General features: G+C 39.4%; 3 protein-coding genes across 11 annotated transcripts in view; all 3 read right to left on the bottom strand.

Moving 5' to 3' along the window:
• Positions 1-2,049: 2,049 nt before the first annotated feature.
• LOC104927016 (transmembrane emp24 domain-containing protein 6) lies at positions 2,050-5,640 on the bottom strand. Its single transcript, XM_010740999.3, has 4 exons — positions 4,915-5,640; positions 4,029-4,155; positions 3,474-3,649; positions 2,050-2,572 (listed from the first exon to the last, which is right to left on the bottom strand). Exons 1-4 carry the CDS (start codon positions 5,122-5,124, stop codon positions 2,339-2,341), a joined length of 747 nt encoding a protein of 248 aa, XP_010739301.3. The 5' UTR covers positions 5,125-5,640; the 3' UTR covers positions 2,050-2,338.
• A 139-nt stretch (positions 5,641-5,779) lies between these two features.
• Positions 5,780-12,373, bottom strand: LOC104927017 (palmitoyltransferase ZDHHC7). Of its 7 annotated transcripts, none has more exons than XM_027273114.1 (9): positions 12,236-12,373; positions 11,538-11,685; positions 10,746-10,875; positions 10,575-10,668; positions 10,300-10,424; positions 10,049-10,145; positions 8,373-8,454; positions 8,013-8,143; positions 5,780-7,867 (listed from the first exon to the last, which is right to left on the bottom strand). In XM_027273114.1, the coding sequence occupies exons 3-9, from the start codon at positions 10,847-10,849 to the stop codon at positions 7,688-7,690; spliced, it is 813 nt and encodes a 270-aa protein (XP_027128915.1). In that variant the 5' UTR covers positions 10,850-10,875; positions 11,538-11,685; positions 12,236-12,373; the 3' UTR covers positions 5,780-7,687. The 7 variants fall into 7 exon arrangements, with proteins under 7 accessions (XP_027128915.1, XP_027128913.1, XP_027128914.1 ...); XM_027273112.1 differs by having other exon boundaries at positions 10,746-10,880; positions 12,236-12,372; XM_027273113.1 differs by having other exon boundaries at positions 10,746-10,880; positions 11,538-11,610; positions 12,236-12,372.
• An 876-nt stretch (positions 12,374-13,249) lies between these two features.
• The window catches only part of ankrd27 (ankyrin repeat domain 27 (VPS9 domain)), a 29,447-nt gene continuing 17,052 nt past the window's right edge, over positions 13,250-25,644 (bottom strand). For all 3 annotated transcript variants that reach the window (XM_019279596.2, XM_019279599.2, XM_019279595.2), the window contains exons 14-28: positions 25,494-25,576; positions 25,274-25,389; positions 24,202-24,294; positions 23,531-23,728; positions 21,948-22,007; positions 21,070-21,186; positions 20,742-20,786; positions 20,264-20,380; positions 19,979-20,173; positions 18,517-18,636; positions 18,086-18,259; positions 17,868-17,961; positions 17,699-17,771; positions 17,543-17,603; positions 13,250-16,594 (exon numbers count right to left, since the gene is read on the bottom strand). In XM_019279596.2, coding sequence (XP_019135141.1) covers positions 15,941-16,594; positions 17,543-17,603; positions 17,699-17,771; positions 17,868-17,961; positions 18,086-18,259; positions 18,517-18,636; positions 19,979-20,173; positions 20,264-20,380; positions 20,742-20,786; positions 21,070-21,186; positions 21,948-22,007; positions 23,531-23,728; positions 24,202-24,294; positions 25,274-25,389; positions 25,494-25,576 — 2,200 coding nt within the window. In that variant the 3' untranslated portion in view covers positions 13,250-15,940. The remainder of the gene's footprint in view (positions 16,595-17,542; positions 17,604-17,698; positions 17,772-17,867; positions 17,962-18,085; positions 18,260-18,516; positions 18,637-19,978; positions 20,174-20,263; positions 20,381-20,741; positions 20,787-21,069; positions 21,187-21,947; positions 22,008-23,530; positions 23,729-24,201; positions 24,295-25,273; positions 25,390-25,493; positions 25,577-25,644) is intronic.

Genomic DNA, 25,644 nt, shown 5'->3' with positions numbered 1-25,644 from the left:
ACACTGGTATACCCGTCATACCTGTCATTTCATGTCTCTGTTCTTATTAAATTAACAATAAAGTAAATATAATCAATAATAATTTAATAATTAAAGTAAAACTTTACAAAGGAGCAGAGTTTAGTTAGACAATAATTAAAAATCCAATAAAAACATGTTTTTTTGTTTTGTTTTTTAAAAGAAAAAGAAAATAATCAATCATCTTACCAGCAGCCTGTCTGGATGTGTGTGATTGAAGAGTGTAAGATAGATTAAACGAAAGTACACTCCCTATACAGACACAATAACAACAATTATTTAATTATAGGGCTTCAGGGCTTGGGGATCCACCGGGGAAATGTCAATGTTTAATCCATCCATTCTTCCTTGTCTATAACATCTTAAATTTTATGAAGAAAAAAATATGATGGAAAATATTGACAACTAATTAAACCTTTGAAACCATGATAACTGCAAACAGGAAGACAAAAAAAGTAACAATACAGAACAGAAACTAGACTTTTACAAAGAGTGGAAGGTGTTACAGCATTAGTTGCATTTGGGTGTAGTGTTCAGATATCCATTTACTTTTGGCCATGCAGTGCATGTTTTAAGGGATAGCCAGCAAATTTCTTCTCTGAATACTTTAACATGCTATCCTCTTTTCAACCCCCAAATGTATTTTATTTACTAGAAACACACACTCAAATCATTATTTTAAGTGTTAAAAATTAACTACTTGTTATAAGAAAACTTTTTATTAAAACACTTCTATGATATCCTTTACCTTTCTATGCAATTTTTCCATTTCCACTTTTTTACTGAAAGTGATTGAAAGCTGATCAGGAAGTCAGGGAGTCTATTCAAACTATTTTCCCAAAAGGAAATGTCCACTGCCCACACTCCACAGATACAGTACATTCCACATTTTCGATGCCATGGTAACAATAAACAGGCTACATACACAGACAAACAAGACTAGAGTCATGTTCAGACTGATAGTAACTCTGTGTGAAAACCAATGCGGAGGTCTCAGGCAAAAAAAATAAAATAAAAAATAAATAAATAAAAATGCAGTGTCATCTGCAATTTTTTTTTTTACTTTTTTACACATTACCCCACGTTTTGTTTCATTTTTTAAAATCAATTAATAATTCATTTGCATTTAAAAACAGCAAATGAAAGAAAGTGTTATGCATAACAATGAAGAACAAAGGAGTGTGCATGCACGGAATATCGAGCTCAGGGTGTGTTTGTAGGACAGAGACAAAACAAGATGTAAGCAAGGATCTATTAATAACTCTGAAGGTGGCACGGTGGTGCAGTGGTTAGCTGTCACCTCACAGGAAGAAAGTTTCTTGTTTGAACCTCGGCTGGGGCCTTTCTGTGTGGAGTTTGTATTGTATCTTCGTGTCTGCGTGGGTTCTCTCTGGGTACTCCGGACATGCAGAGTTATTGGTGACTCTGCAGGTGTGAATGGTTGTTTGTCTCTACTGTCTGTGCCCTGCGATGAGCTGGTCCAGGGTGTACCACACCTCAATTAATAAATGATTTCTAACACGTTATAATGTAGCTGTATGTATGGAGTTCATCATATCAGCTTCCAAGGCGATGATGGAGTATTTTTAGTGTGGTATTTATACTTTTAACTACCTGCCTTTAAACTATTGCATATTCATATTCATGCTCTACTTAGGACGACAACTTTGGTAATTCCGTAATGCTTCATGATTTTTTTTTTTTATGTTAGCATCATCAGACACCAAACCATCGACTTCTACTGAATTATGACAAGCTTCAACAAATCTTGGTGAAAAATGTTGATGTCCTCAAATGTCTTGTTTTGTCCACAAACCAAAGATGATATTCACATCTGAGAAGCTGAAATCAGAGAATGATTGATCTGTTATCAAAATAATTGGTGATTAATTTGATGGTTGGCAACTAATTGATTGATTAATGAACTAATTATTGCAGTTCTGCTGATCATAAGAGAGGTTACATGGACAGAAATCATGGCCTTCATGCCTGTCATGTCATGTCCCTTCTCTCTCTCTCCACTATCCTGTCTATCTACAGCTGTACTATCAAATAACACAAAGAATATCTTGAAATTCAAAAGGTGTGAATTTAATGAAATGAAGAAAATAAAATGTATTTTGGATAAAGAAAACACATTTCTGTTCTTTTTGAAAAAGAAAACTGAAAACAGGTGTTTTGGATTATTGTATATAGTAGTACACAAATACAGTACCAGGAAGAAAGTCAGCAGCCTTTTGGTTTCATTCGTGGCTGCAGTTCCTTCATACATGCAGACATATTTAAATACACATCCAGACTATGGACCACACTGAGTCTGTCAGCAGCGGGGCTTCTCGTCCTCGGTGCAGGTCTTGGTGATGAAGAGTCTTTTGAGGAATAGGAGCTGCAGGTAGCCAGAGGTGATGATGAGGAGGCTGAGAGCCGTCGACCACCAGGTGATGTACTGCGAGTTGGACTGCAGCAGGTAGTAGTCGGCGCTCTTTCTCATGCGGCCAAAGCTGTAGTAGCGAAACATGTGGAAGACGTAGTTCTCCACTTTGTGACTCGCTTCCTGCAACAGCAAAACACAGACGAATACAGATACTACAAGTATTACCACTACTGTCATTATCATGACAGATACTACTGTTACTGCTGCCTATTCTACCAGTATTACTACTGACACTGTTACTACTACACTCACTATTACTGACCTATTACTTGCCATAACTGTTGCCACGGTTACTGACTATTAAAACAAATAGTTACAGCTCATAAATACATATTACAACTTAAGTTAAGCAAATACGTACTAGTACTAGTATTAGTATTAGTACTACTGTAATACTATATATGCCAGTGCTGCTATGACTGTACCACTTTACTACTACAAACCTTAAAGTTACAGGTGATACTAATAACTACTTTTACAACAATTAGTACTATTACTGTAGTGTTACAACATACTACTTAAGTGTGACTACCATGACTGTTTAAACTACACTAATTTTACATGTTGTACTACTAATACTACTACTACTACTACTACTACTACTACTACTACTACTTCTAAATCTGCATTCTACAAATAGTACTACTATTACTCCATAGTCAAAAGTAGCTGTATGACAACTACTACAACAATTAGTACTACAATTACTTATACATGCTACTATGGCTACTGTTTCTACCATGACTGTCACGACTATTACATTTCTTGTATCACCATCAATAAGATTAATGAGTAAATGCAACAGTTACTACAACTTCACCACAAGTGTTACTATGAGTACTACTGCTGCTACTATTTGTATTACTACTATTACATTATGACCTATAATACAAACATTAAAATATTTATCAATATATACTACTATAGTACTATTGTAACAACTACCATACTACTACTACTACCTACTACTAAAGTCACACACTACTGTGTTTTGTGTGTGTGTGTGTGTGTGTGTGTGTACCTCTATGATGCTCAGTGTGTTGTTCAGGTCTTTGCTGACTTCCTCTTTCTTCTTCTTCTCTTCCTCCTTGCTTTTGGTCGGATCTTGGAAGCTATCATAGTAAACGCCGAAGCTGAGGAAGACCTGCATGGTGCCAAAGTGGTTGTGGAAGTTGCTGAAACACATCTGATAGAAACCTGGACAGACGCACAACAAGTGAGAAAGACTAAACACACAGTATTTAATAGTACATTTATATCTAAATACAAATTCAAGTTGCTGAGCCACTTCTGCGCCACCACATCTCAGAGGGAAATATTGCCATTTTTACTGCAGTACAGTTTATCTGACAACTTTAGTTACTTTAAAATTCAAGATATTTACACAAAAAATATGATTTGTTATAAACTCAACCACAACAACAGTTTATTCAAGTACAGCTGAAACAAACCAGGAACAGAACATTCATTAAGAATGATTGATTTGTGACTGCACTATTCAGCAGATAAATCCATCATAAAAATGTGACAGACAGACAGACAGACAGACAGACAGACAGACAGACAGACTGACTACCTGTTTCCTCAGCCTCAAAGTTAATCTGACCATTCGCATCATCAACAGTCCCCACAACCAGACTGCTGGGAGCATTGACACTGACAGACAGGTGTCTGTCATGGCCAACTCCCGTCACCCACTGGACCTACAGACGGACAAACATAGATAAATGATAACATACATGAAGCATGTGATCCAGATAACGTAATACTACACAGCATATGAAAATAATTTCCTTATATATTAAATACTTCATATAAATATATATACAAGTGAGCCATCTAGCGTCCTTCTTATCTTTGCTGAAAGTTACACGTGTAGGACAGTCATGCTGTTTAATCAGCATGTTGATATGCCACACATGGCAAAGAAGTGCTTACGAACACAAATAACACAAACACATTTTTCAGCAAAATTTGAGAGGAATAAACTTTTTGTGTGCAGAAAAGAAGCCTTAGATCTCAACTCAAAAATGGGAGCAAAAATCAACATTAGATGATTATTTGTTGAAAATAACCCACTATATGGGAAACTTAAAGCTCCGGCGTGTAATATATTATATAATATTTGTTACTATGTAAATCCTTTTAAAACCTTTAAAAAAACAGAAACATAATTGGGTCATATGCAGTATAAATGTTCTTCAGCTGGAGTTTGGGTTACGTTCTAGGAGAGTTTTGTTGTATTGTTGTTTTTTCTGTGCTCTTCTGATTGGAGTTTTGTTGTATTGTTGTTTTTTCTGTGCTCTTCTGATTGACTTAAAGTGGGAAAATATTTTGTGATAAACATTTAATGCTAGAGAAAACTATTCAATATTTGAAATCACATTTTTAGATGCTTTAAAAATAGAAAAATCTATTCATGTTCAGGTAAATATGTTGAGGCCCCAGCGTTTTCTTCTTACCATGAAGTTCAAGTAGAATTTCTCTCCACGGTGAGCAAAGTGCCAGAAGCACTCCAACCCTGAAGCAGGGAGTACCACAGAGAAGTCGTACTGGTCGGCGCCCCAAAATAGTTCCTGGTCCGTCATGTTTGGATGGGGGTTTGTCATGGGCCCGCCTTGAACAGGACCCCAAAGCACAAGAACAAGAAATAAGCAGGGAATGTTAAACATGTCTGAACAAGTGGAGACCTCTCCTCTAAATGAACAGTGTAGGTAGAGACTGTGTGGCAGCGTGGAGAGATCAGAAATAATTAACTAGAGCCAAAATGTTGCCTGAATCAGTGTGAAAACTGGGTTGTCTTCACAGCTGGAGTCACTGTGATAACTGTTCACCCTGTAGCAGGACTGAAGGAAGAAATAAAAGGTAAGCCACAAGCTCCCAAATACAGAACAATTCAGATTCATCTTGACCAGGAATCAGAGCTACATAAATCTAGAAATTGGGTTTTCCAAGACACCTTTTCTGAGAGAGATTCTAGCACTTACAATCTGGATTATCTTCACATGAAACTAGAAAGAAGCTCTTGGGAATTTTGATAATCATCTTGGTCTTGGTGGAGGGCCAGGGTTCAGGTTAAAGCTAGACATCAGAGGAACTTCATCACTTCAATAACAATGCTAACATACATGCAATATTTAACAAGCCTTTGTATCTTAGTTCAGCTAGCATGGCTAACACTAGAAATACCAAGCCTGTTAGTGCTCCCTAGATGTTTTCAATTCATTACACCCCACAATGCAAAAGAAGTGTTGTATAGGACATCATAATACTGATTATATAGTGGTGGTCATGATATTGCAGCTAAGGTCACAGGGTCAGAGATGCTTTGAAGAGGTAGAGGAACTTTATTCTGAAAGTATCTGAAAAATGGACACAGATGAACATATAAAAGAAATCTCATAATACAAACGTACAACCACTCCGACTCCAGATACATTCTTTGAAAAGTCAGATTCTCTGATTTTAAGTTTAATTAGGTTTTAAGGATGTTTAAAGTGTTCTAAAATAAAATACTATACATAACAGAACAGAACAAAACCTTCAAAATCTGCAGGACTGCACTGATATCACTCCCTCCACAGAACACCAAGAAGAAAGAAAGACAAACATTAAAAAAATGTTTAAATTCTTTTTAGGGCTTGAGTATATATATTTAAGACTTTGTACAAGACCTTCTGATGCAGATTTCAACAAGGAGTACTAATAATTTAGTGACTAATCAATAGAGAGAAGACGCAGTATGAAATAATTAGAGAAACACTGAAATCAGCTGTTGACTCTGTGAGACTCATCTTGTTGAGATGTGGTGAAGAAAAGCTGAAAAGGAAAAACAGATTGTACTGGGGCTCTATACACAATACACAAGGTTCAATCTCACTGCACACACTTGACAGCTAAGTTTACATTTTCCAAAAAGTAAAAGTCACATCGAAATGGCACTTTGAGATCAGAGAAGCATTCATATGAGATTTTTAAGAGAATTTGTCAAGCTGAGAAATTTTCTAAACTAAATTCACGAGTGGTCCAGAATCCTTTTTGTCTGCCAACCTCTGACAGCAAAACTCAAGTTCATTTAACATTTGTGACATTTTTTTGTGAATGAAATACAGAACATCAAGTTGCCTTTTATCACTTTGAGGTGGTATTCATCAAGTTACAGCAAGCAATTTACAACATGTCTGTGCAGTTCAGAAGGTTTGTGACTCACACTAACTCACACAAACAAAGGTCCACTATGTTGTGTAACTTGAGAAAACAATGTCCAAAAAAAAAGAAAGAAAAAAAAGGAAAACACAAGTTGATTAAACGATTAAAAAAACAGCAGTGTTGAATTTTTTTTATCGAAGGCTTTGAAGCAGCCATTAAAAATATTGCTTGTAATTTTCTAACATGATTTCTTAGAGGTACCCTGTGGAGTTTTCACTTCAATTAGTGTTTTTATCAGTTTGTGGACATAAATGCACATGGGTGTCGAGACCTACGTTTCTGCCAATGGTGTCACACAGAGCTACAGAAACACAGCCAACTAAGGACAAGGAAAGTAAACGATAAAGGATTTAAAATATTTCAGTAACTGGCTGAGAGAAATGCACTTTTATTAAACCTCAAGGATCCACACATGGGAGAAGAAACACTGAATGTAGTAATTTTTGATTGTTTACAAGAAATTTAAAGAGATTCTCATTATTGTTATCATTTAATCAACAGAATCATTATAAATCACTGTATAATATTTCATTTTGGACTTTAGAGCTTCATGTTGATGCACACAGTGCAGATCAACTTCTACAAACACCAAAAACTTTACAGCAGAGGTTCCCGAACATCCTGTGATTACAACTCTGTGGTCAGTCAGTGCTCTAAGAAGGTCCAGCATCTTAATGAGCAACATTTAAAAAAAAAAAAACTTTCAGACTTCAAAGTCTGAATCTGAGAATTGGAGCCAGAGTCTGACTACATACATCCAACAGCGGCGGCGGCATCCACTCAGTCTGATTGTGTTCGATCTGTATGACTTCCAGTAAGGACGATGCTCCCCTTCCTGAAGCAAGGTAAGAGGTCAAGTGTTAGAGATGAGACCAAGCATCTTGTTTCATGGCACTGCAGCAGAGTCTGAACCTGGTTTCTGCGGCTCTGAAACCTCCTCCTGGTAAAATGAAGGTAAACCGAGCTGGACTCTGATGGTGGTTTGTTGTCATTCACTCCACTGAGCACAGTTTGACTGATGGCGTGTCAGACGGAGAACTCTGCTCCGCCCTTCCAGGTGCGCCTGGGGAGAAATGTTTGTAGCTTGAGTCCTGCGAAGGGGCTGATCCACATCAGAGACGGCTGACCTCCAAACACAGACCTCAGTCCGGCCCAGCGAGTCTGACGCTCCCACGTCGGCTTCTCATTCTTCAGACGCTCGATCTCCTGAAACACACACACAAGCTTCATTACACACACACAGACACACACAGACACACACAGACACACACAGACACACACAGACACACACACAGACACACACACACAGACATAACCTTCAGAGAGAAACAATGTGAGTTGATGTCCTCACCGTCTCGTCGTTACAGATGGAGTGCACCTGAGTGCTGAACATAACGGCTGTGAAGGTGAGGAAGAGGAGGGCTTCCATGCAGAGGAAGATCATCAGCATCATCGTCACGGGAGGAGAGAAGTCACTGCACTCTGGACGCAAAAGAACAACACATGTAGTTTAAATAGTTCATGTGAGTCTTTACTGCTGCTCTCTGTGCGTTTCGATGCGGGTGGTGTCAGAGGAGACTCGGGCATTGACATTTTTAATACTTGGTACAACAGACATTTCTTTAAACGTACTTTAAGTTTGATCTCCAGCCTTACATGAGAGAGATAACTGACAATACAAGAAAAAGACAGAACAAACTTTAAGTCTCACCTCTCCACTGGACTTTAACGCAGGTGATGAACTGGTATCCACAGAGAGCCAGAGCATGACCGGAAATCATAGCGATGTACATCTGTTGACAGAAGAAACTAAATCTGACCTCTGTTGGTGTTTCAGTAGACTCTCTAACACTCTAACAGGGTCTAGGGAAACATTTTTTAATCAGTTCCAGCCTGTTGTGATCAAATCATGGGAAACATTTGCCGATCCGATCACTTAAACCACTTTTATGTTTCGGGCACACATTCGACCACATATCTTTTGGAGTGTAGACACTAATGCATCCTGGGCCGCATTAAAGGTCCGCCTACTCAACTGACGTCCTGTAAGAACATACAAAAAACTGATTTCCATCTGGGTCACTGTGATGCAAATGATGCGTTTGGGCTCTTTTACTTTGCAAAATAAGCTGCAGACGTTTGTGAACACACTGTCTGTTTTAACTGATTTCACCATTGAACTAGTAACCGCAACATCTCCAGACTCCAGAGAATGATGCATGATGGTGCGTTATGGGAGTTGTTGAGTGAGGAGAAATGAAATACACTTTGTGAAACAGCTATCGCAAACTCTTTATCATTCAGCTGTTTTTTTCAAAGACATTGTTTGTCACTGCATCATCAACAGCTACCGGCAGTGCGTCTTACCTGCAAACATTTACCAGCTAGCTGTTTAAACACACTGTGTTAACATCGTTTACATAAGAGCATTTGTTCTTTGTAAACTGAAGAGTTGTACCTGTTTATATGAATATATAAAAAGCTCATAACAAGACTGACTATTGTTACTGTCCGGGTTGGTGTGGATTTTAGAAATCCTTTGACCTGCTCATCACTATACCTCTGTTTTCACTGACTATTGGGGGGAAAATATTGATTTTTTTATTTTTTACTAATTTTTTATTTTCAAAGTTGTATTTTATCTCGATGCCTTGAATCATAGATTTGCTTGATGAAAATAAACACTGTATACGTACAGTCACATAACCTTACTAAATATTATTGAATCCATTAGCAAAATAGTTGCAATAGTTCCATAATCTCACAACACGAAACCACAAAATGACTCTCTGAAGTTATTCTACATCTATATCTACATTGTCAACAAATCCCATGTGTAGACTCAAACCAACAACACACTGTGCGTCTTTCAATACTGTCTTCCAGTAGTCAACTATGGAGCTTTGTGGCTCAGAGGAAGAAGATTCATTCAGTGTTTCGTTTGGGTCTTTTCATGAGATCTGCTACCAAGAATAAAAATATACAATATTAACAGATGAAATCTCTTTATCAAATATGAAATATGAGGGATATACTAAATGTTTGACTCAAGCTAAAACTAAGTAAAAGTAACTGGTGGTACAAAGCCTTAAGCTCTACAGACTTTTCTAACTATTAAGAGGCGGCTACATCAGCAGTGAACACAGTCTACTCTATTCACACACAGATTTGTTACCACTGACAAAGACAGACCGGCTGGCTTCCAGGAGTCGGGATTGAACATTAAGAATAAAAAATAAAGGTCATTATTAACAACAAACCCACCTGTAAATACAATTTAAATTCTCTACTAATTTTTCTACTGTCAATTCTCTTGTCTAAAATATGTAGTATGTCTCTGGTTGTCGTGTGGGATAAATATGTGGACATGACAGTAACTGAACTTACAGTGAAGAGGACGAAGAAGCGCTGGTTCTTCTCTCCGACACAGTTGTTGACCCAGGGACAGTGGTGATCCATCTTGCGGATACAACGCTTGCAGATACTGTAGAAGAAGAAAGAAAGTCAAATCACATCCTGTCCAGACTAACTTATTATCTCTTAATACCTTCAAAACAGTCACCATAGCTGCCTTATTGATAGATTTAACAGGCAACAACAACATGAAACTCCCTCTAGGTTGTACAAAGCATTCTGACCTGCAGTGGTGAGCCCGCTCTGGTTTGATGCTGCAGCATTTTGGACATTTGTAGATGACTTCGCCTGGCTTCAGCTGCAGACTCTCCATGTACTTTTTAGTGGCGTTTCCTTTCGGAACGGCTCCCTGAGGAGCGGACGGAAGAAAGACACAAACAATTAAAAGCGAGAACAGGAAAAATCTTCAGGCTTAGTTGCAACTTAGAGCCTCTAATCAGCCCCCCATCAAACCAGAATCAGTCCACTGGTGTTGCTCTTAAACCCTCAGCTTCCTCACCGGGTCAGTCAGCATGGTGCGGAGGTGGGAGGCCAGCGCCAGCACAGCCAGACTGTTGAAGACCACCCCGTTGACGACGGCGTACCAGAAGCTCCTGGAAGGCAGCAGCATGACGAAGGTGACCACAAAGTCAGCAAAGAAGACAAGGAACCAGGTGATGAAAGCACACACCATGCCGCAGCAGTCCTGGATGAACCACAGTTGCTTAGCCTCGCTATGGAAACTCTCCACCGCCTCTTCCTCCCCGTCCAGTAGGGGGCGCTGCTGCTCCACATCTCTCAGCCTGTGGCCTGAGGACATTCTGCTCTGATAGAAAGAACCAGGGAGGGAAGGAAGAGGTGTCATGATACTGATACAGGTTTTCAAAGATATTTATAACTTTGGAGCAAATATGTTATGCCAAAGATGGTGAGCAGTTGTGTTGGAGTTGGAATTAATGAGGCCTTGGGACTCGCTGTGACGCTTTGGTGACACTTAGTGAGTCACAAACTCTTTGTTACAGTCACATTTGCCAATACTGATCTTCAACATTAGTCCAGTGATGAAATAAATCCACGTCATGACCGTTTTAAAGTACTTTAGTAGTAGTTGTACTCATTCATTATTCTAATCTGGTTTATGTGCCTCTTTTTCAAGTTTTTGATATTTAACTGAGGTAATCCGTCACATGACGTACAAATTCTCTGCAGACACAATCACTGACATTTATTCTGGTGTGTGATTTGAATGAGCACATGTAGATTTCATTAGGCATTAAGTGATATGTAAAAAAAAACAAAACACTTGATACTCTTTATGTTCAATTAAGGTATGATACATGCTTTAAAGAAAACTCCCACCTCATCCACTGATTTAAATTAAATGTTTAAACCTTTCCTTGTGAAAAAAAATATTGTCATTTGACACATGAAAGTCCAGCCTGAATCAGTGAACATGAAGTCAGGCTTATGAATGAAAACTTACTTGAAGGTGCCTCTTAACTTCACAGCATCATCTCGTCTCCTCCAGCTGTTCTTCCTCTGGGCCACATCTCTGTCTGTTGTTCAGCAGAGACAACAGGTCAAAGTGTGTGATGACACAGGACAAGATCAGCTCTCTTTTAGAAATCTGCCTAAAAAACAAAACAAAGCATAAATAGTCAGCAGCTGCTGGGTTCATGAGAATAAAGGCTGAGCTCACACATCTGTGTCAAAATCAGACCACACAATATTTAGCCTGACACGTTAGCATAACAAAGCTAGCAGCCACCTAACCTGCCTCTAGCTTTTTAAGCAACATTTAGGTAACGTTACCGGTGAATGGTTTTGACTTCAGCAGAGCAGGCACGCTTACAGACGTGGTAAAAGTGACATGACAGCATCAACAGCTCGATGTACGAGAGGTACAGCAGTCAGCCACGCTAGCTGTCAGCTAACAGCTACCTCAGCTGACACAGCTTCACAAACAAACTGTTTTTATTCTGCCAGGTAAACCCACACGACACTCGTAATTAAAGCAGCCAGGTGTTTCATCCAGTGGGTGACTATGTGAGAACATCATGTGGATCAAACAGCGACATGAGCAAAGAGGTTTAGCATCACACAGCGCTGAGCTGTACGCAGCGTTATAACACCGCTTTCATTATTATTATTATTATTATTGTTCTAACATGCGGGACTCACCTCCTGAAATCAAACCACGGTTCAGTTTCTTGTTATAAGTTCATCTGATGTTTTTGGACCCGTTTTAATGTCCACCGTGTGAGACGAACCCGGAAGTTCTCGGAGGAGCAACTGTGCGCTGATTGGTGGGGCGGACATCAACCAGACTGACGTCACGCTAACCTGTTAGTATAAAAACAGCTGTTACCTGTAGGAAGAGTTCAGATTACACCTGTAAATATATCAAATATATTACTTTATCTACCACTGAGCAATCTGACGACCACTGACATAATTTGTGCATATTATATATTATTCAATATATAATAATTTTAAATTCAATTTATTCCTCAATACATAACAATTGAACAACCGATAAACTGAACAGTTATAGTGAACACAATAACTGCAGGCAGTGTGTGTGTTTGTGTCAGACAAGTCATTTGGATTCATCTTGAGCATATTATTTATCCTTCTGTCTGTATTATGTATTTTTATACGGTATATATGCAGATATAGTTCTCTCTCTCTCTCTCTCTCTCTCTCTCTCTATACCAATGATACTAATTAAGGTTCTGTTCCATTTAGTGCAGCAGAGCCTTTCCAGTGAGCCGACATGCAGCACAGCAGCACCCTGACTCTGTCTGACCTGAATGGAACGGGACCTTAATCAGTATCATTGGTAACACCTGTGTTGACCTGCTATTTCATGTCAAAATGAAAAAAATAAATTAAAAAAAAGGTCTGTTGTGCCCTTATCCTGTCACACCTAACTGTATGTCCTAAATAATTACCCAAACTTTAAAAATAACACTGTAAGCTGTATATAGTTTTCTTACAGCCCTTCAAATCAAGGAGGCCTTTTCAGTCTCAGTGATGGGAAACAGTAGCTACTTGCAGATGTTATCCGAAAGTTGTTATTTATTATAAGGACTAACAAGACATGATTACATCAACAGGGGCAACCTGTTTTGGTTTTATGTTCATTTTTTTTAAGCTTATTCAGTGAAAAAATATCACAGATGAAAACACAAGTAGTCTCAATGACAGGTTTATTATTGATTATTTGGGTGTGAATTAAATAAGGCACATTCACAACAAATTTAAACATCCGAACCTGAAATTAAAAACAGTGGTACAAAAATAATTAAGACTTGACTTCTGATTGGGTCTGACATCCTTTCTGTTTAAACACTGTTAAAACACAAAGACGCTGCTTTGTTGAAGAATTGGCGAATGTGTCCGTGACGGACGGGTCAAAAACAAAGTTAGGGTTAGAGTTGAAAAAACTGACAGAAAAACAAAGAACGGAGAGTCAAAGGAGGTCACTGAAACTGTCTGTTGTTTCACACACTAGGTGAACTCTGTGATAGTGTAAACAGTAACACTGATAGTGACTACAGTACTGCAGCAGTTTCATTGTGTTCTAATGTATTATATACCAGTAAATATCTTCTACTGTTAAAGGACTAAACAGCTGGGTTTGCTCCATGTTTGACATCACTGCTGATCAATTTCAAAATCTTCTATTGGTCCTGAAGGCGGGCAGATGGTTTCACTTCTGTTTGCTGCAAAAATCAACTTACAACGACTTGAAACTTTCTTGAAATAAGTTATCCATCAGTATTTAATTTATATAACAAATATTTGCTAGTATCAATCTACATTATATTGTAAGCACAGATCCTTTTCAAGACACTCCCTGTTGCTGTGTTCAAGGACAGACTACTGACAGCCAGTTGCATAAAAGCAACAAATTTAAAACACATTCATGTTGTTCGAGTGTTCTTGAATGCATCATGAAGGTAATTTTTGAGTACAGTATACCTATAGCGTCATATTGTATTTGAGTTTTACTGCCCTGATGTTTTCAGCTGTGATGGATTATCTATCAGCAGCAATGTTCAAGTCTCCGCAAGTTCATTTTCACAGAAATAAAGTGAAATCAGTGGTTGAAAGGAAGGAAATCTGTGGAGAAAACACATCCAGGAGAAGCTGAACCTCTCTGAATACACGACACACTACCATCAACGGGAGTCATACAAAAATAAAATAATCCTATTAAAAACACAAGTAGAGTAGTACGATATTAAACAAGGAAGAAGAGCAAATCTAGCAAACTGTAAATTAATTTTTAACAGTGAAACTGTCTAATATTCAAGTAAAATAAAAAAGACTTCTTCAAATGAAGTCTGGTGCTCAGATCAGAGCTACAGTCTAGTGGCCTAAAACACAACTAAATAACAACATTCATACGGTATGAAACTTGCATCCCTTTTTGTTTTTTTGTAAAAGCTAGAAGAAAGAAAGTGCTTCAAACTCAGGTGAAAAGAGGAGGAGATAGAGGAGCCGCCTTCAGACAGGAGGAATTTAACTGAAAGTCTGATAATGTTACATCTGACCTGTTAAAGTCACAATTAAATGATATTTTAGTAGACTCTGAAACAGGATGCAACATAATGCTGGTAGTAACCATTCAAACAAAATTTCAACATCCATTCTTTTTCTTTCTGATTTCAGTTCTGTTTTTAGATGTTTGAGTTCTACAATGTATGCACTGGGCTAACTGCAGCACATACACTTATGTTTTCAAAAAGGTTAAAATGTTTTATCCTCTGTTCCCTTTAAATTAACAAACACAAGTGCAAATGAACAGTATGTCAAGTAGTGAAGGGAAAGTCAGTTTGATTTAAAGCCGTAATGTGCAACACTGTTTTTCTGTACTTGATCCACAAGTAAGCCTTACTAAGTCCTGTTAGCTCGTCTGAAATTTGTTCAAAGATAAGAGTGAAATGACGTGTAACTAGCTAACTAACAACTGTTGTAGATTTGTTAGGTAGTGTTAGCAAAAATGCTAGCTAACATTCACTAACTTAAGATGTGACTACACATTTGTCGCTCTTACTCTCTTCAAAATTTAGCACATTGCATGTTTAAGTACAGGAAAGAGGAAAGTTAACCGAAGCTAGCTCAACCGTGATTGGAGCACAGAACAAAAAGGGGGGGGGATCCAAGGTTTCCCAGAAAATTAAAGTGATTTCAAAATAAAACAATATAAGATAATGAAAATGTATTTTGCTGTTTTGTTTTTTTTACGTCATCTGAATATTAAGATGCTGTTGTGTGCTCCGAAAAGCTCATAACTGTCAGCTGAGTTTTACAATGTGAACAGCAATCAGCAGGGACTTTGTCGGTGAATATGAGGTGGCACAAAAATTGAGATGTGTAATGCAGAAAACTACATTTTAGCACTTCATTGTGACTTTAAAAAAGGGACAGCACACCCAAATTACAAACACATTTTCTCGCTTATTTCTCTCAGTGTTTGCAATGGACATGTGTTCTTTAATTTGCCTCCACACCAAATACAATAAAGATGAACAGATTCCCTATATCAAACCTGTCTTCATGATTAGATACCACCAGGGATAAGTGAGAAAACATATTGTTTTGTAAGTCGGTGGAACCGACCCTTTGAATTTCTGCAGAATTAAAACAGTCGAAAGAACTTCAACAAGCAGCTGGTAGATGTCACTCTGTCAGCTACAGTACGAGTCAGCTTGGCTTCACAAGGGAGTTACCCCCATATCTGTTTGGAAACTGTGTGCTTTTCGTTTTTCCTTTTGGCAAACATTTAAGTTTTTGGTGTTGTGCAATGTTTCATGTCGAGGAAAAGGGAAACCAGAAGTTTAAATCAGGTCAGTGCTCCTCTATAACGTCACCATTTCAGTTGCAGCCTCCGTGGTTCAACTCTGTGCTCGTTTCTGGCGTTTGGTTGGTGTCTCTCTGGTCATCTTCATCAGTCTGGGTTATTGGGTGGATGTCAGCAGAGCAGGTGGGACTGGACTCACCGCCCTCGCTTCCAGACTGCAAAGCCTTATTTTCACTGTGAGTCTGGTCGTCAGATGACTCTAGCTGTCCATTCAGAGGGCTGATGGGGTCAGACGGCTCGGTGGGGTCGTATGAAGCACAGTCATCTATAAACGTGTGTGTAGGAGGGGGTTCACACACATTATCAACACGTGACAGTGCATTAGAGGGCGAGGATGGTGGAGTCTCACTGCCGGTGCTGCAGTCATCGGTGGAGTGTGTTTGACTGGTGTCAGCCTGTGTATCGTCTACATCTGTGGACATCTGAACACCTACTGAAGGAGGGCTGTCGCTCGGAGTGTGTGTCTGATTACTCTCTGGTGGAGTTTGTTCAGTCGTGTCTGGAGTGTGTGAGGGCTCAGGCTGCTCTGGTGTTTGTTCTCCAGAGTCAAGGGTGTGACAGCGACCCAGGGGCCGCTCTCTCAGCCGGGGCCCAGCGTTGAGGCTTGCTGAGGGGCTGCTGACCTCCACCGTCTCACCTCGCCTCAACCTCCTCCTGTCAGGATTCACCTAAAAGGAAAAATCAAGATTGAATGTAAAGTTTGTCTTGAGGGTGGCAGAACAAGAACAGTCATGTTGGGTTTTTCCTCTGTACGGTGGGCAGCTTAGGACATCTCAACTTGTTAGGCTCAGCTTTACTTTTATCAGTCTAAGATTGAGTTTATACCCATTAACACTGTTAGTATAAAGATACATGGAGAAAGAAAAATACATTCTCTAGTTCCAATCCCATGCCCTTGTGTTACATGTTCAGTTATGTATTGATTTCTATCGAGTCATTTAGTTTAGTTTAATATCAAAATCCTTCTCTTTTCTCCCATTAAAACATGACTGACAATTTTTATCTTATCTTGAAGAATATTACCCAAAGAAACAAGCTAATAGTGCCCATCATATAAAACCATATTTGACTATTAGCTTATGTGTAATCAGCCATATCATACTTCAGAGGACTTTGGATATCAGAGGGAAAAAAACTGTTGAGGCACACAAGAGACGAATAAAAGAAAAACTGTCAGGGTCGAGGCAACAGAGCGTTAGATATCTTGACTTTCAGTGCCTTGTCTGAGTCAAGCTTTACAAATGCTTCCTACATTTCCCATAATGCAACCAAAAGCAGACTCTCCCTTACATGATAAATACAGCGGACTACCATCTTAGTTGCTGGTCTGATCATTGGGAACATGATCAAACCAACGTTTGGGGGATTCAGTGTCTAGACCAGGAAGCTTCGATGTGGGGACCTAACATTGATTTTATGAACTGCAATGTTAGACCAATGGACACTATAGGCAAAGTCAGGGATCATCAGAGTCACTGACATTCATTCTCTGAGGATAATGCATATCTGAACCAAATTTCATGACAATCCATCCAATATTTGTTGAGATGTTTCACTCTAGACCAACACCAGCGTTTCTAGAGAAAATAGACGTGTGACAGATGTGAACACTATACCTGGTTTGGGGATAAAGACCTGGGGGGAGGACCAGAGGAGCCTTTCTTCATCTGTTGAATCCTGAATCAAAGAACATCCAAACACAGTTAATATACTTTGTTAAACAGAATCTCTTATTTGGGTTGTTTGAGAGCCCGAGTTTGATGACACGTCACCTGCTGATGGCCAGCTTCTGTCTCCTCCCGTTGGCGTGATCTTGCAGCCTCAGGCGCTGGACGAATGAATGAGCTGCAGCAACAACAAGAGAAATTAATTAATGACTGACATGATTTCATGAAGACTGTCTTCTGACTTTTGCTAAAAACTAATTCTGATAGTCGTTACCCAGAGCGCCTTTGGGCACAGAGAGGAGTTTGATTGGTTCATCGTCAGGAGACAGTCCAGACGCTTTCTGCAGAGCTCTCAGGATCTCAGTGTTCTGCAGAAGAAGAAGTGAAAAAGTTACTGTACTGTGCTCCATGTTCTGCACCTCTGTCTTGACACACTTAAATGCCACAAACTCAGTGGCCTTCATTGTCCCTGCATTGTGAGTATAAACCCACCTTGCCGCCCAGTTCGTAGGCGCAGTCCAGCGCCGTCCTCTGCCTCTTGTTCCTGATGCCAGGCAAGGCTCCACCCCTCAGCAGCAGCTCCACCAGCGCCTGGTGTCCACCCCGCACCGCCTCATGTAGGGCCGTGTTGCCCTGAAGGTTCGCTACGTTCACCAATGCATTACTCTGCACGGACACACATCTCATCAATTTTTCAGGACAGCGACGACCATGTATTTTTGCTGATGAAGAAAATGATCCTTTATCTTAAGATAAAGTGAATGAAAAGTTCTCACAGGACAGCAAAACACTGCTGTAGATTAAACTAACCAGCAGTATACATTGTAGTTCAAATGAGCTCAAACTGCTGAGCTGTGCTTTTTGCTGTTAGACTAGTGAGTAACATAGATGAGGCCATGCATGAAAGGGGCTCAAGTATTTACCTGTAACAGGGTGGTGGCTGTCTCCAGGTTTCCACAGAGACAGGCATGTATTAGAGGCGTGTTGCCATAGTGATCTTTCTTGTTCAGTTTGGCGTTGCACTCAAGCAGAAACCTCACCACCTAAACACACCAAGGACACAAACACACACACAGATTCAATCTGGGGGGAGATGAACACAAAATAAATCACAACAGGGGAACAGAGGCCTGCTGCAGACTCACATGTTAATTATTTTAGCTGTGGTTGTTTTGTTTTTTTAAAGCGACTACCAGAAACTGTTCAGTCAGATTGTTCTCTCTCCAACTACTACTACGTTTGCATCCATTAGTTCTTAATGAAAACGTAAATCTTTAACACCTCACAGATATATACAGTAGTTTCAGCTGTGCACTGTAGTTTTTTAGAAGAAAAACCAGGCTTTCAAACACAGATTACTCCATTCAGAGCTGCTTTTGGTTGGTTTTCCTGCACTGTGTGTTTTTGCCAGAAGGCGGTGCCAGTCAACCTGGAAGAAAACATGAACCATGCTTCCTTATTTCAGAGAGATGTTGCTGTTGTGGTTGACCCACTTTGTTGTAACACCAACTGTAGAAAATGTATTTTTATCACTAGCCTGACACACAAATATAACACAGCACTGTCACCTCCACCAGCTGACGCTGATTCTGCAGCCGCTGCAGACAGTTTTCATCAGGGTTTAGTATTAGATTTAAAATTAACAATAAAAACAATTATTAGTATCAACTTCTTTTAGTAGTAGTGAATAAAGACATTATAATAGTGAGAAAGTGACAAAACAATAAATACTGTGAGACAATATACATTTATCTCTGCCAGATTGTTGTATTATACTATGTAGTTTATATCGAGGTGTTGCATAAATTAACCTTCATTTGCAATGATTTAATGACATTTCAGTCTATTTAGTCTGTTTAAAGTGCCTTCAAATGGAAGAAAAAAGTTATGTCTGCAGCATGTAGTTTCACCTCACTAGAAGTACTAGAAGGACATCTAGCTGTTACCATACAAATGTGTTTTACATTTTAGCCACATTTCAAAAGATTTTTCTTCCTCTGCCACTGAATATTAGGAGCACCACTGGAAGCTCAAACGGCGTATTAATTTGAGGAAGGTTACATTATCCATGTGGAGCAATAATGGATTTATTATAGAGGGCTGGGAGACTGTCTGCATGGAAACAGCTGATCAGTCCTGTGACTTAAATGATCTCCCATTAAGAGCTTTAAAAAAGCAAAAACCAACTACTGTCTGATTATTGTTGCGAGTTATAGAATTTGATCCAATTATAGGTTCAACAATCTTGCTTGCTTTTTTTTTTTTGCAGTTTTAATGAAATGAAAGAAGGAAGCTGAGCTCTTCTGCTGGTGAAATTAGTAAATGAACTATTTCTATCTGTATGTTGACGGCTTCCTTCCTATTTTGGAACTGCTCTCCACCCACCTGGACGTGGCTGTTCTGGGTGGCCAGGTGAAGCGGTGTAGCACTCTGGTTGGTGCGAGCGTTGACGTTGGCTCCGTGGCGGATCAGCAAGGCAGCCAGCGCAGAGTGGCCGTGTAGGGCCGCAACGTGGAGAGGTGTGAAACCGTCAATGTTACAGCTGTTAACGCCGAGAGCTCCGGCCTGCAGGACGGATAGCTACACATACAAACACAGTCAGAAGAATGAATGAATCTGCTGCCATCATAAACCATTAACATGTTCATTTAGATCTTGTTTCTGTCAGACCTTCTGAGTGGGAGCGCAGTTCGGACACTGACACAGTGGGTGGCAGAGCAGAGCCTCGGACCGGAGTTCTCCTTCATCCTCCTCTTCCTCATCCATCCACTCCAACAGGTAACGCACCTAAACACGCACAAACACACACACACATCGCACTGATGAAGGTGTCTACAGACCAGGGTGTTTAGATGGAGAACATGTGACTGTTTTTTGTGTTAAAAGACCAGTGTGAAGGATTAGTGGCATCTAGCAGTGTAAATGCCTATTGCAACACCCTCTCCTTCCTGGCTTAAATGAGAAACTACAGCTAGTGGTGGACAGAGGATCCATGGCATCTGTAGATATTAAAAGGTCTCATTCTAAGGTAACAAAAACATAAAGAATTCTTATTTTCAGGTGATTATACAGTAATAAAAACATAGTTATGAATACTATATTCCAATTCTGCCATACAGTCCTACTGGGCTTTAATGTTTGTTCTCACCATCTCCACATCACCGTCTGCCACAGCACGCAGCAGCTTCTCCACCTGTCAATCAAACAAACACAGACTGTGTTGGTCACTATGGCAACAGCAAGAGCAGCTGACCGCAATGTACTGAGCTGCCTCTGCCTTAGTATCAAAAATGCAGAAAAATTATGGAAGAGATTCCCATGATCAACACTCCTGTTTATATTATAGTGAATACTACTTCAGTCATTACTACTGATGTTACTACCAGACTAAAGTGTTGTTGTTTCTGTATTTCTCTTCAGTTTAAATTGATTTGGAGGTTGAGATGGCCTCTGCGGGTATTAGTCTGGTCTGTTACCTCTCTGTGTCGGACCCGTTCTCCCTCTGGTTTGGCCTCGGAGCCCAGAGAGGATGTGCTGGAGATGGATGAGCGACGGCTGCTGCAGTCTGAGGCCAGAGGGGAGCGACTGGGCGACTGAGGAGAGGAAGAGAGGAAGAGGTGGAGGAAAAAACACATAGATGAACAAAGTTTTTAACTTCAGCTGCAAAAACCTTAAAACCTTTAAAAACTAAAAAAAGTAGAACTACGTGTACGTCAGTCTTTTTAATACACTGTTGGATTGATGTGTCCTTGGACTCCTGGTCACTTGTCCCCCTCAGTTCCACATCCTGTCTTTCAGTTATCTTTTACTTACAACCTTCGGGTCATCCTTTCAGTTGTGTCATTTTGGTACAGAAAAGATCTCACTGAGAGTGTTCAAATGCAAAGTACAGTATATTCAATACTGAGGAACAGAGATCTGAATTAGAGCCTGTGTTAAAACAATGTGTATTTCTATGGGAAACAACGCCACATTCAATTATTTTGGCACATTTTTCTATAAAAATAAGTTATTTGTTTCAGTTTACAGGCCGATGTATCTTATGTATCCATTTATGCTGAATTATTTAACAAAAGTTTCTTATTACGACCAGCGACAGGAGAAGATTTCAGATCATTCACTTAAAAGAAAATAAAATCACTTCATTAAAACTATTATTATCTACAACTAAAAATTGTTGCAGTTGAGTAAAAAAAAATGGTTGGGAATTTTTTGCTCTTGATTTTTACTCTAACTGTTTTAGCACCACATGAATATTAAGTAAATCCTCAATTTATTTATGCTCATGAGGAGGCTGTGACCTCTGACCCTACAGGTTCGCGGGTTGCTTGAGGAGATTAAATGAGAGACTCACATCGACTCCGCTGCCACTGCGCTGACGTCCGTTCTGGGTCGACTGTAACAACATGAGGATCTACGAGAAGACAAAACACACACATATATACCAACAACATACAGTAATATATTCAGGCAGGGGGCTGCTAAAAGAAGATGTTTCAACAACTGTTTGGATTAATTTAGCTGATCTGAGGTCAGGTTCTCTGCAGAACAGCAGCAGCTGATAATTCGACCACAGAGGTCTGAAACAAAAACGATGTCAACGTAGATAGAGCAGACATTGCTTTAATGATCTGAGACCAGCGGCTTGCATTCAGTCTGTCTGTCAGTTCCCACGTTAAACAAACTTTACTGCTCATGAAATGATGCAGCAAACAGCTGTTTTTCATTTTACCTCCCCTTACTGTCTTGCTGTCACATTTGAGCTTTTACCTCATCATGGATGTATGTGCATGAGCGTAACTACAGCAATCTCATTTCAATTCAGTTAATTTTCATTCAGAATTTTGTAACAGTTGATTTGAAAAATTTAATTATTTCTTTAAATTAAAAGATTCCTTTGCATACCACTCAAGGGTGGCTGTGTACCATTTCTATAATTATCAACACAGTGAAAATATCCATTTATTTTCCATAACTGCTTATCCTTATCAGGATCGTGGGGGGCTGACAATGGGCAATAGACGGGGTACACCCTGAATAAGTTGTCAGCTCACTGATCAGAACCAGTGTAACAGAGGGAACTGACACTGCTTTAACCCAAATTGTGCTTAGATTTAGCAAAGTTTGATTAAAAAAAAAAATCCCTTAATGCACAATTTCTGAGGAATTACAACAAACTAGGGCTGTCAAAATTGCTCTAAAAAAACTCATAGGTTCGAACCATTCGAATATCTATATTTGCGCATTATGTCAATAACAGGAGGACAAACTAATACTAATACTAATAATAGTTGGGCACTTTCAGCAGTGAGTGACGCTGTGCAAGTGCAACTCCTGTGACCTGTCCCTGACCCTTTATGCAGTGTGTCCACTCGCAAAGCAGTTGCTAATGTGCTTTTTCCACAGTCGAATATTCATTTTCACAATCAAATCTCTGTTTTTTTAAAAATATTCGAATATATATTCAAATTTAGAATATTCGTTGACAGCCCTATAACAAACTTATTTAGAAGGCTTTAATAGATACATAGAGATAGAGGAAGATGTGAGAACAGTCAGAAACTGTTTAACTGAACTTGTACTCTACTATGTACAAGGTAATAAATGTTTTTATAATCCGTTTGAAGACACTGGTGGGATTCAAAGTTCATCATTTTGCATTTTAACCTACAAAACTGCTTTAGAGTCAGAAAGCAGCTTCAGATAACACTCTGGTTTCACCTGACTCTTCCAGGTCCAGGTCCAGACTGATACATTTTGTCAGCCTAAGCACATTAAAATCATCTGTCCTGCTGAAATTTAAGATGGGCTTGTTGTTTGTAAGAACTCAAAACGTAGTGAGACAGCGTCCTGAAAAGTGAAACCAACACTGGCTCAACACTGAACAGTCTGAAAAGTTTAACAAACTCATCTGAGACCTCCAGAACATGATCTGACCTTGGAGTTCAGTGCACACTGCAGCGGCGAGTCTTTGCTCTTGTTCAGGATGTCGGTGCTCGCTCCGTTCTCCAGCAGCACCTGGATGATTCCCTCGTAGCCCCAGCGGGCCGCCATGTGCAGCGCTGTGTCGCCTTTATCGTTCTGCAGGTCCAGACGGCACGTTTGGACGTCGTAGTACACCAACGCCTTCACACACTGACACACAACACACAGCACGAGCACCATCAAAGTCCAGAAAGATCATACAGCTGATAATCATTTTTTAAATTGATTATTATTTAAATTAAATTAATTGATTTGATTCTAAAAATAAAACATATGACTATCAAAAGTCATAAGATACAAAAAAAAAACAAAGTAATGATGCAAAAAAGAAAAAAAGAACAAGGAAATCTAGGAAAGGAATTAGGAAATATTTGAATTTTGAAAAAAATCTAATTAATTTAATTGTCTAATTAACCAATATATTTTCTATTTTTTGACTAATCCTGTGCTTTCAATTTCTTACTGGGGAAAAAAATATTAAAAAACAAAAAAATATTTTTGTTTTTCAGATTATTTTTTAAACTTTTTTTATTGGCCTGTTTAATAAACAAAGTTCAGAACCACCAAGCTAATTAATGAATAAAATTCAGGACTAAGGCTGAAAAAGTGAGTGTTTGACTTACGTCCTCGTGTCCGTACATGCAGGCGAGGTGCAGCGGTGTGTTGCCGTTGTTGTCCTGAGCGTCTGTGTTAGCTTTGTAGTGCAGGAGCAGCAGCTAGAGACAGAAAGACAGGAAGCACATCAACAATTAAGTTCAATGAATTACATTAGTGTTATTTATTTTATTACCTTTGTTTACCATTATTGCAAACTAAATCTCATTACACAACAGCCCAACCAAGTAGGCGTTCAATGAGTGCTGATATAGACTTTTAACTACTTTACTGATGTTCCAGTGACTTTTGTACCAAAACTCTTATTTTGGAGTGACAACATGGTCATGGTCATCATGGTGTTAAATTACTCTTTAAATTAAACCACTGTCCTGTAAAACATAAGAGTGTACACACAAATCTGTCACCAAAGACTTAAAGAGGTTCAATTAGATGCCACCAGAAGACACTATGTCCTCAGATATCTGATCTGAGATGAATGGACAACAACACATAGACTGCCCCAATTTCAAAATGGGTTCATTTTTGTACAATTTGTGTTCACCTTCTTTCTCAAGTCTTCATTTGACAAAGGGGTCAAATGTAACTTCACAAACCTGACAATCTTTTCTACATGTATCGTGGCATTTGTGAAAAGCTTAGCTGTTGACAAAGGGCAATCAGCAGCCAGTGGTGGAGTTTCTGTGTGCTATATGGAAGAATTACTAGGTTATTAGGTTACATATGAATTGTCACAGGTGGATTCATGGACTAAACTCTGAGACAAATAGTTAATTGCTTTAGTTATAGTCTATTAGTCTAGAAATCACTTTTGAACCAGCAATAAATGATTTTTTTTGGCCACTTGGGGGCAGCAGAAACAAGTTGTGAACACAACCTATCATCACCTTTCCACTTGATTTAATGAACTTGTTCTAAAACAGTTGCTTATTTACAGATCCAGCAGTTACAATAAGCTGAAATTCACTATGAAGCTCCCTAAAGACCTGGAGCTGCAGGTTTTCATGCTTCTGTGATTCTGTAGTTTTCTGCATAAACACACAGACGAATGCTGCGCTGTATGTGTGTGTGTGTTTTCACCGTGACTCCCTGGTATCCCCGCTGACAGGCCAGGTGCAGTGGTGTCAGGGCGTGGTAGTCTGTGGCGTTGACGGGCGCTCCTTTACATACCAGCAGGTCAATGAGCTGAGACTGACCTGTCACACACAGACACACACACATTTCACATATAAATGAACATTCCCTTCATCAAAGGATAAAGGTTCATAATTTATCCCTCTGCGTGTGAACACATGCTCACCACAGACTGCAGCGACGTGCAGCGGAGTGTAACCTCGGTCGTCTCTGGAGAATGGCGTGACGATGGATGGGTCGTTCAAACGGCTGCAAACAGTAACCCGACAACCAAAGTTACTTTACAGCCTTAGAGCATCACTTAAAACTTGAAAGGC

The sequence above is a fragment of the Larimichthys crocea genome, chromosome XXI (assembly GCF_000972845.2).
Source record: "Larimichthys crocea isolate SSNF chromosome XXI, L_crocea_2.0, whole genome shotgun sequence".
NCBI classification, from domain to species: Eukaryota; Metazoa; Chordata; class Actinopteri; family Sciaenidae; genus Larimichthys; species Larimichthys crocea.
This window is presented reverse-complemented; position numbering and strand designations above follow the sequence as displayed.

What these genes read in the sequence shown, in the direction of transcription:
- LOC104927016 (XM_010740999.3), bottom strand. Translation starts at nt 5,124, where the DNA reads ATGTTTAACATTCCCTGCTTATTTCTTGTTCTTGTGCTTTGGGGTCCT. An exon ending in CTTTGAGGCTGAGGAAACAG is followed by an intron (nt 3,650 to 4,028) that starts GTAGTCAGTCTG and finishes GCGTCTGTCCAG; the next exon opens with GTTTCTATCAGATGTGTTTC. An exon ending in ACACACTGAGCATCATAGAG is followed by an intron (nt 2,573 to 3,473) that starts GTACACACACAC and finishes TTGCTGTTGCAG; the next exon opens with GAAGCGAGTCACAAAGTGGA.
- LOC104927017 (XM_027273111.1), bottom strand. Translation starts at nt 10,874, where the DNA reads ATGTCCTCAGGCCACAGGCTGAGAGATGTGGAGCAGCAGCGCCCCCTA. An exon ending in GCACCATGCTGACTGACCCG is followed by an intron (nt 10,425 to 10,574) that starts GTGAGGAAGCTG and finishes TCCGCTCCTCAG; the next exon opens with GGAGCCGTTCCGAAAGGAAA. An exon ending in CCATCTGTAACGACGAGACG is followed by an intron (nt 7,868 to 8,012) that starts GTGAGGACATCA and finishes TGTGTGTTTCAG; the next exon opens with GAGATCGAGCGTCTGAAGAA.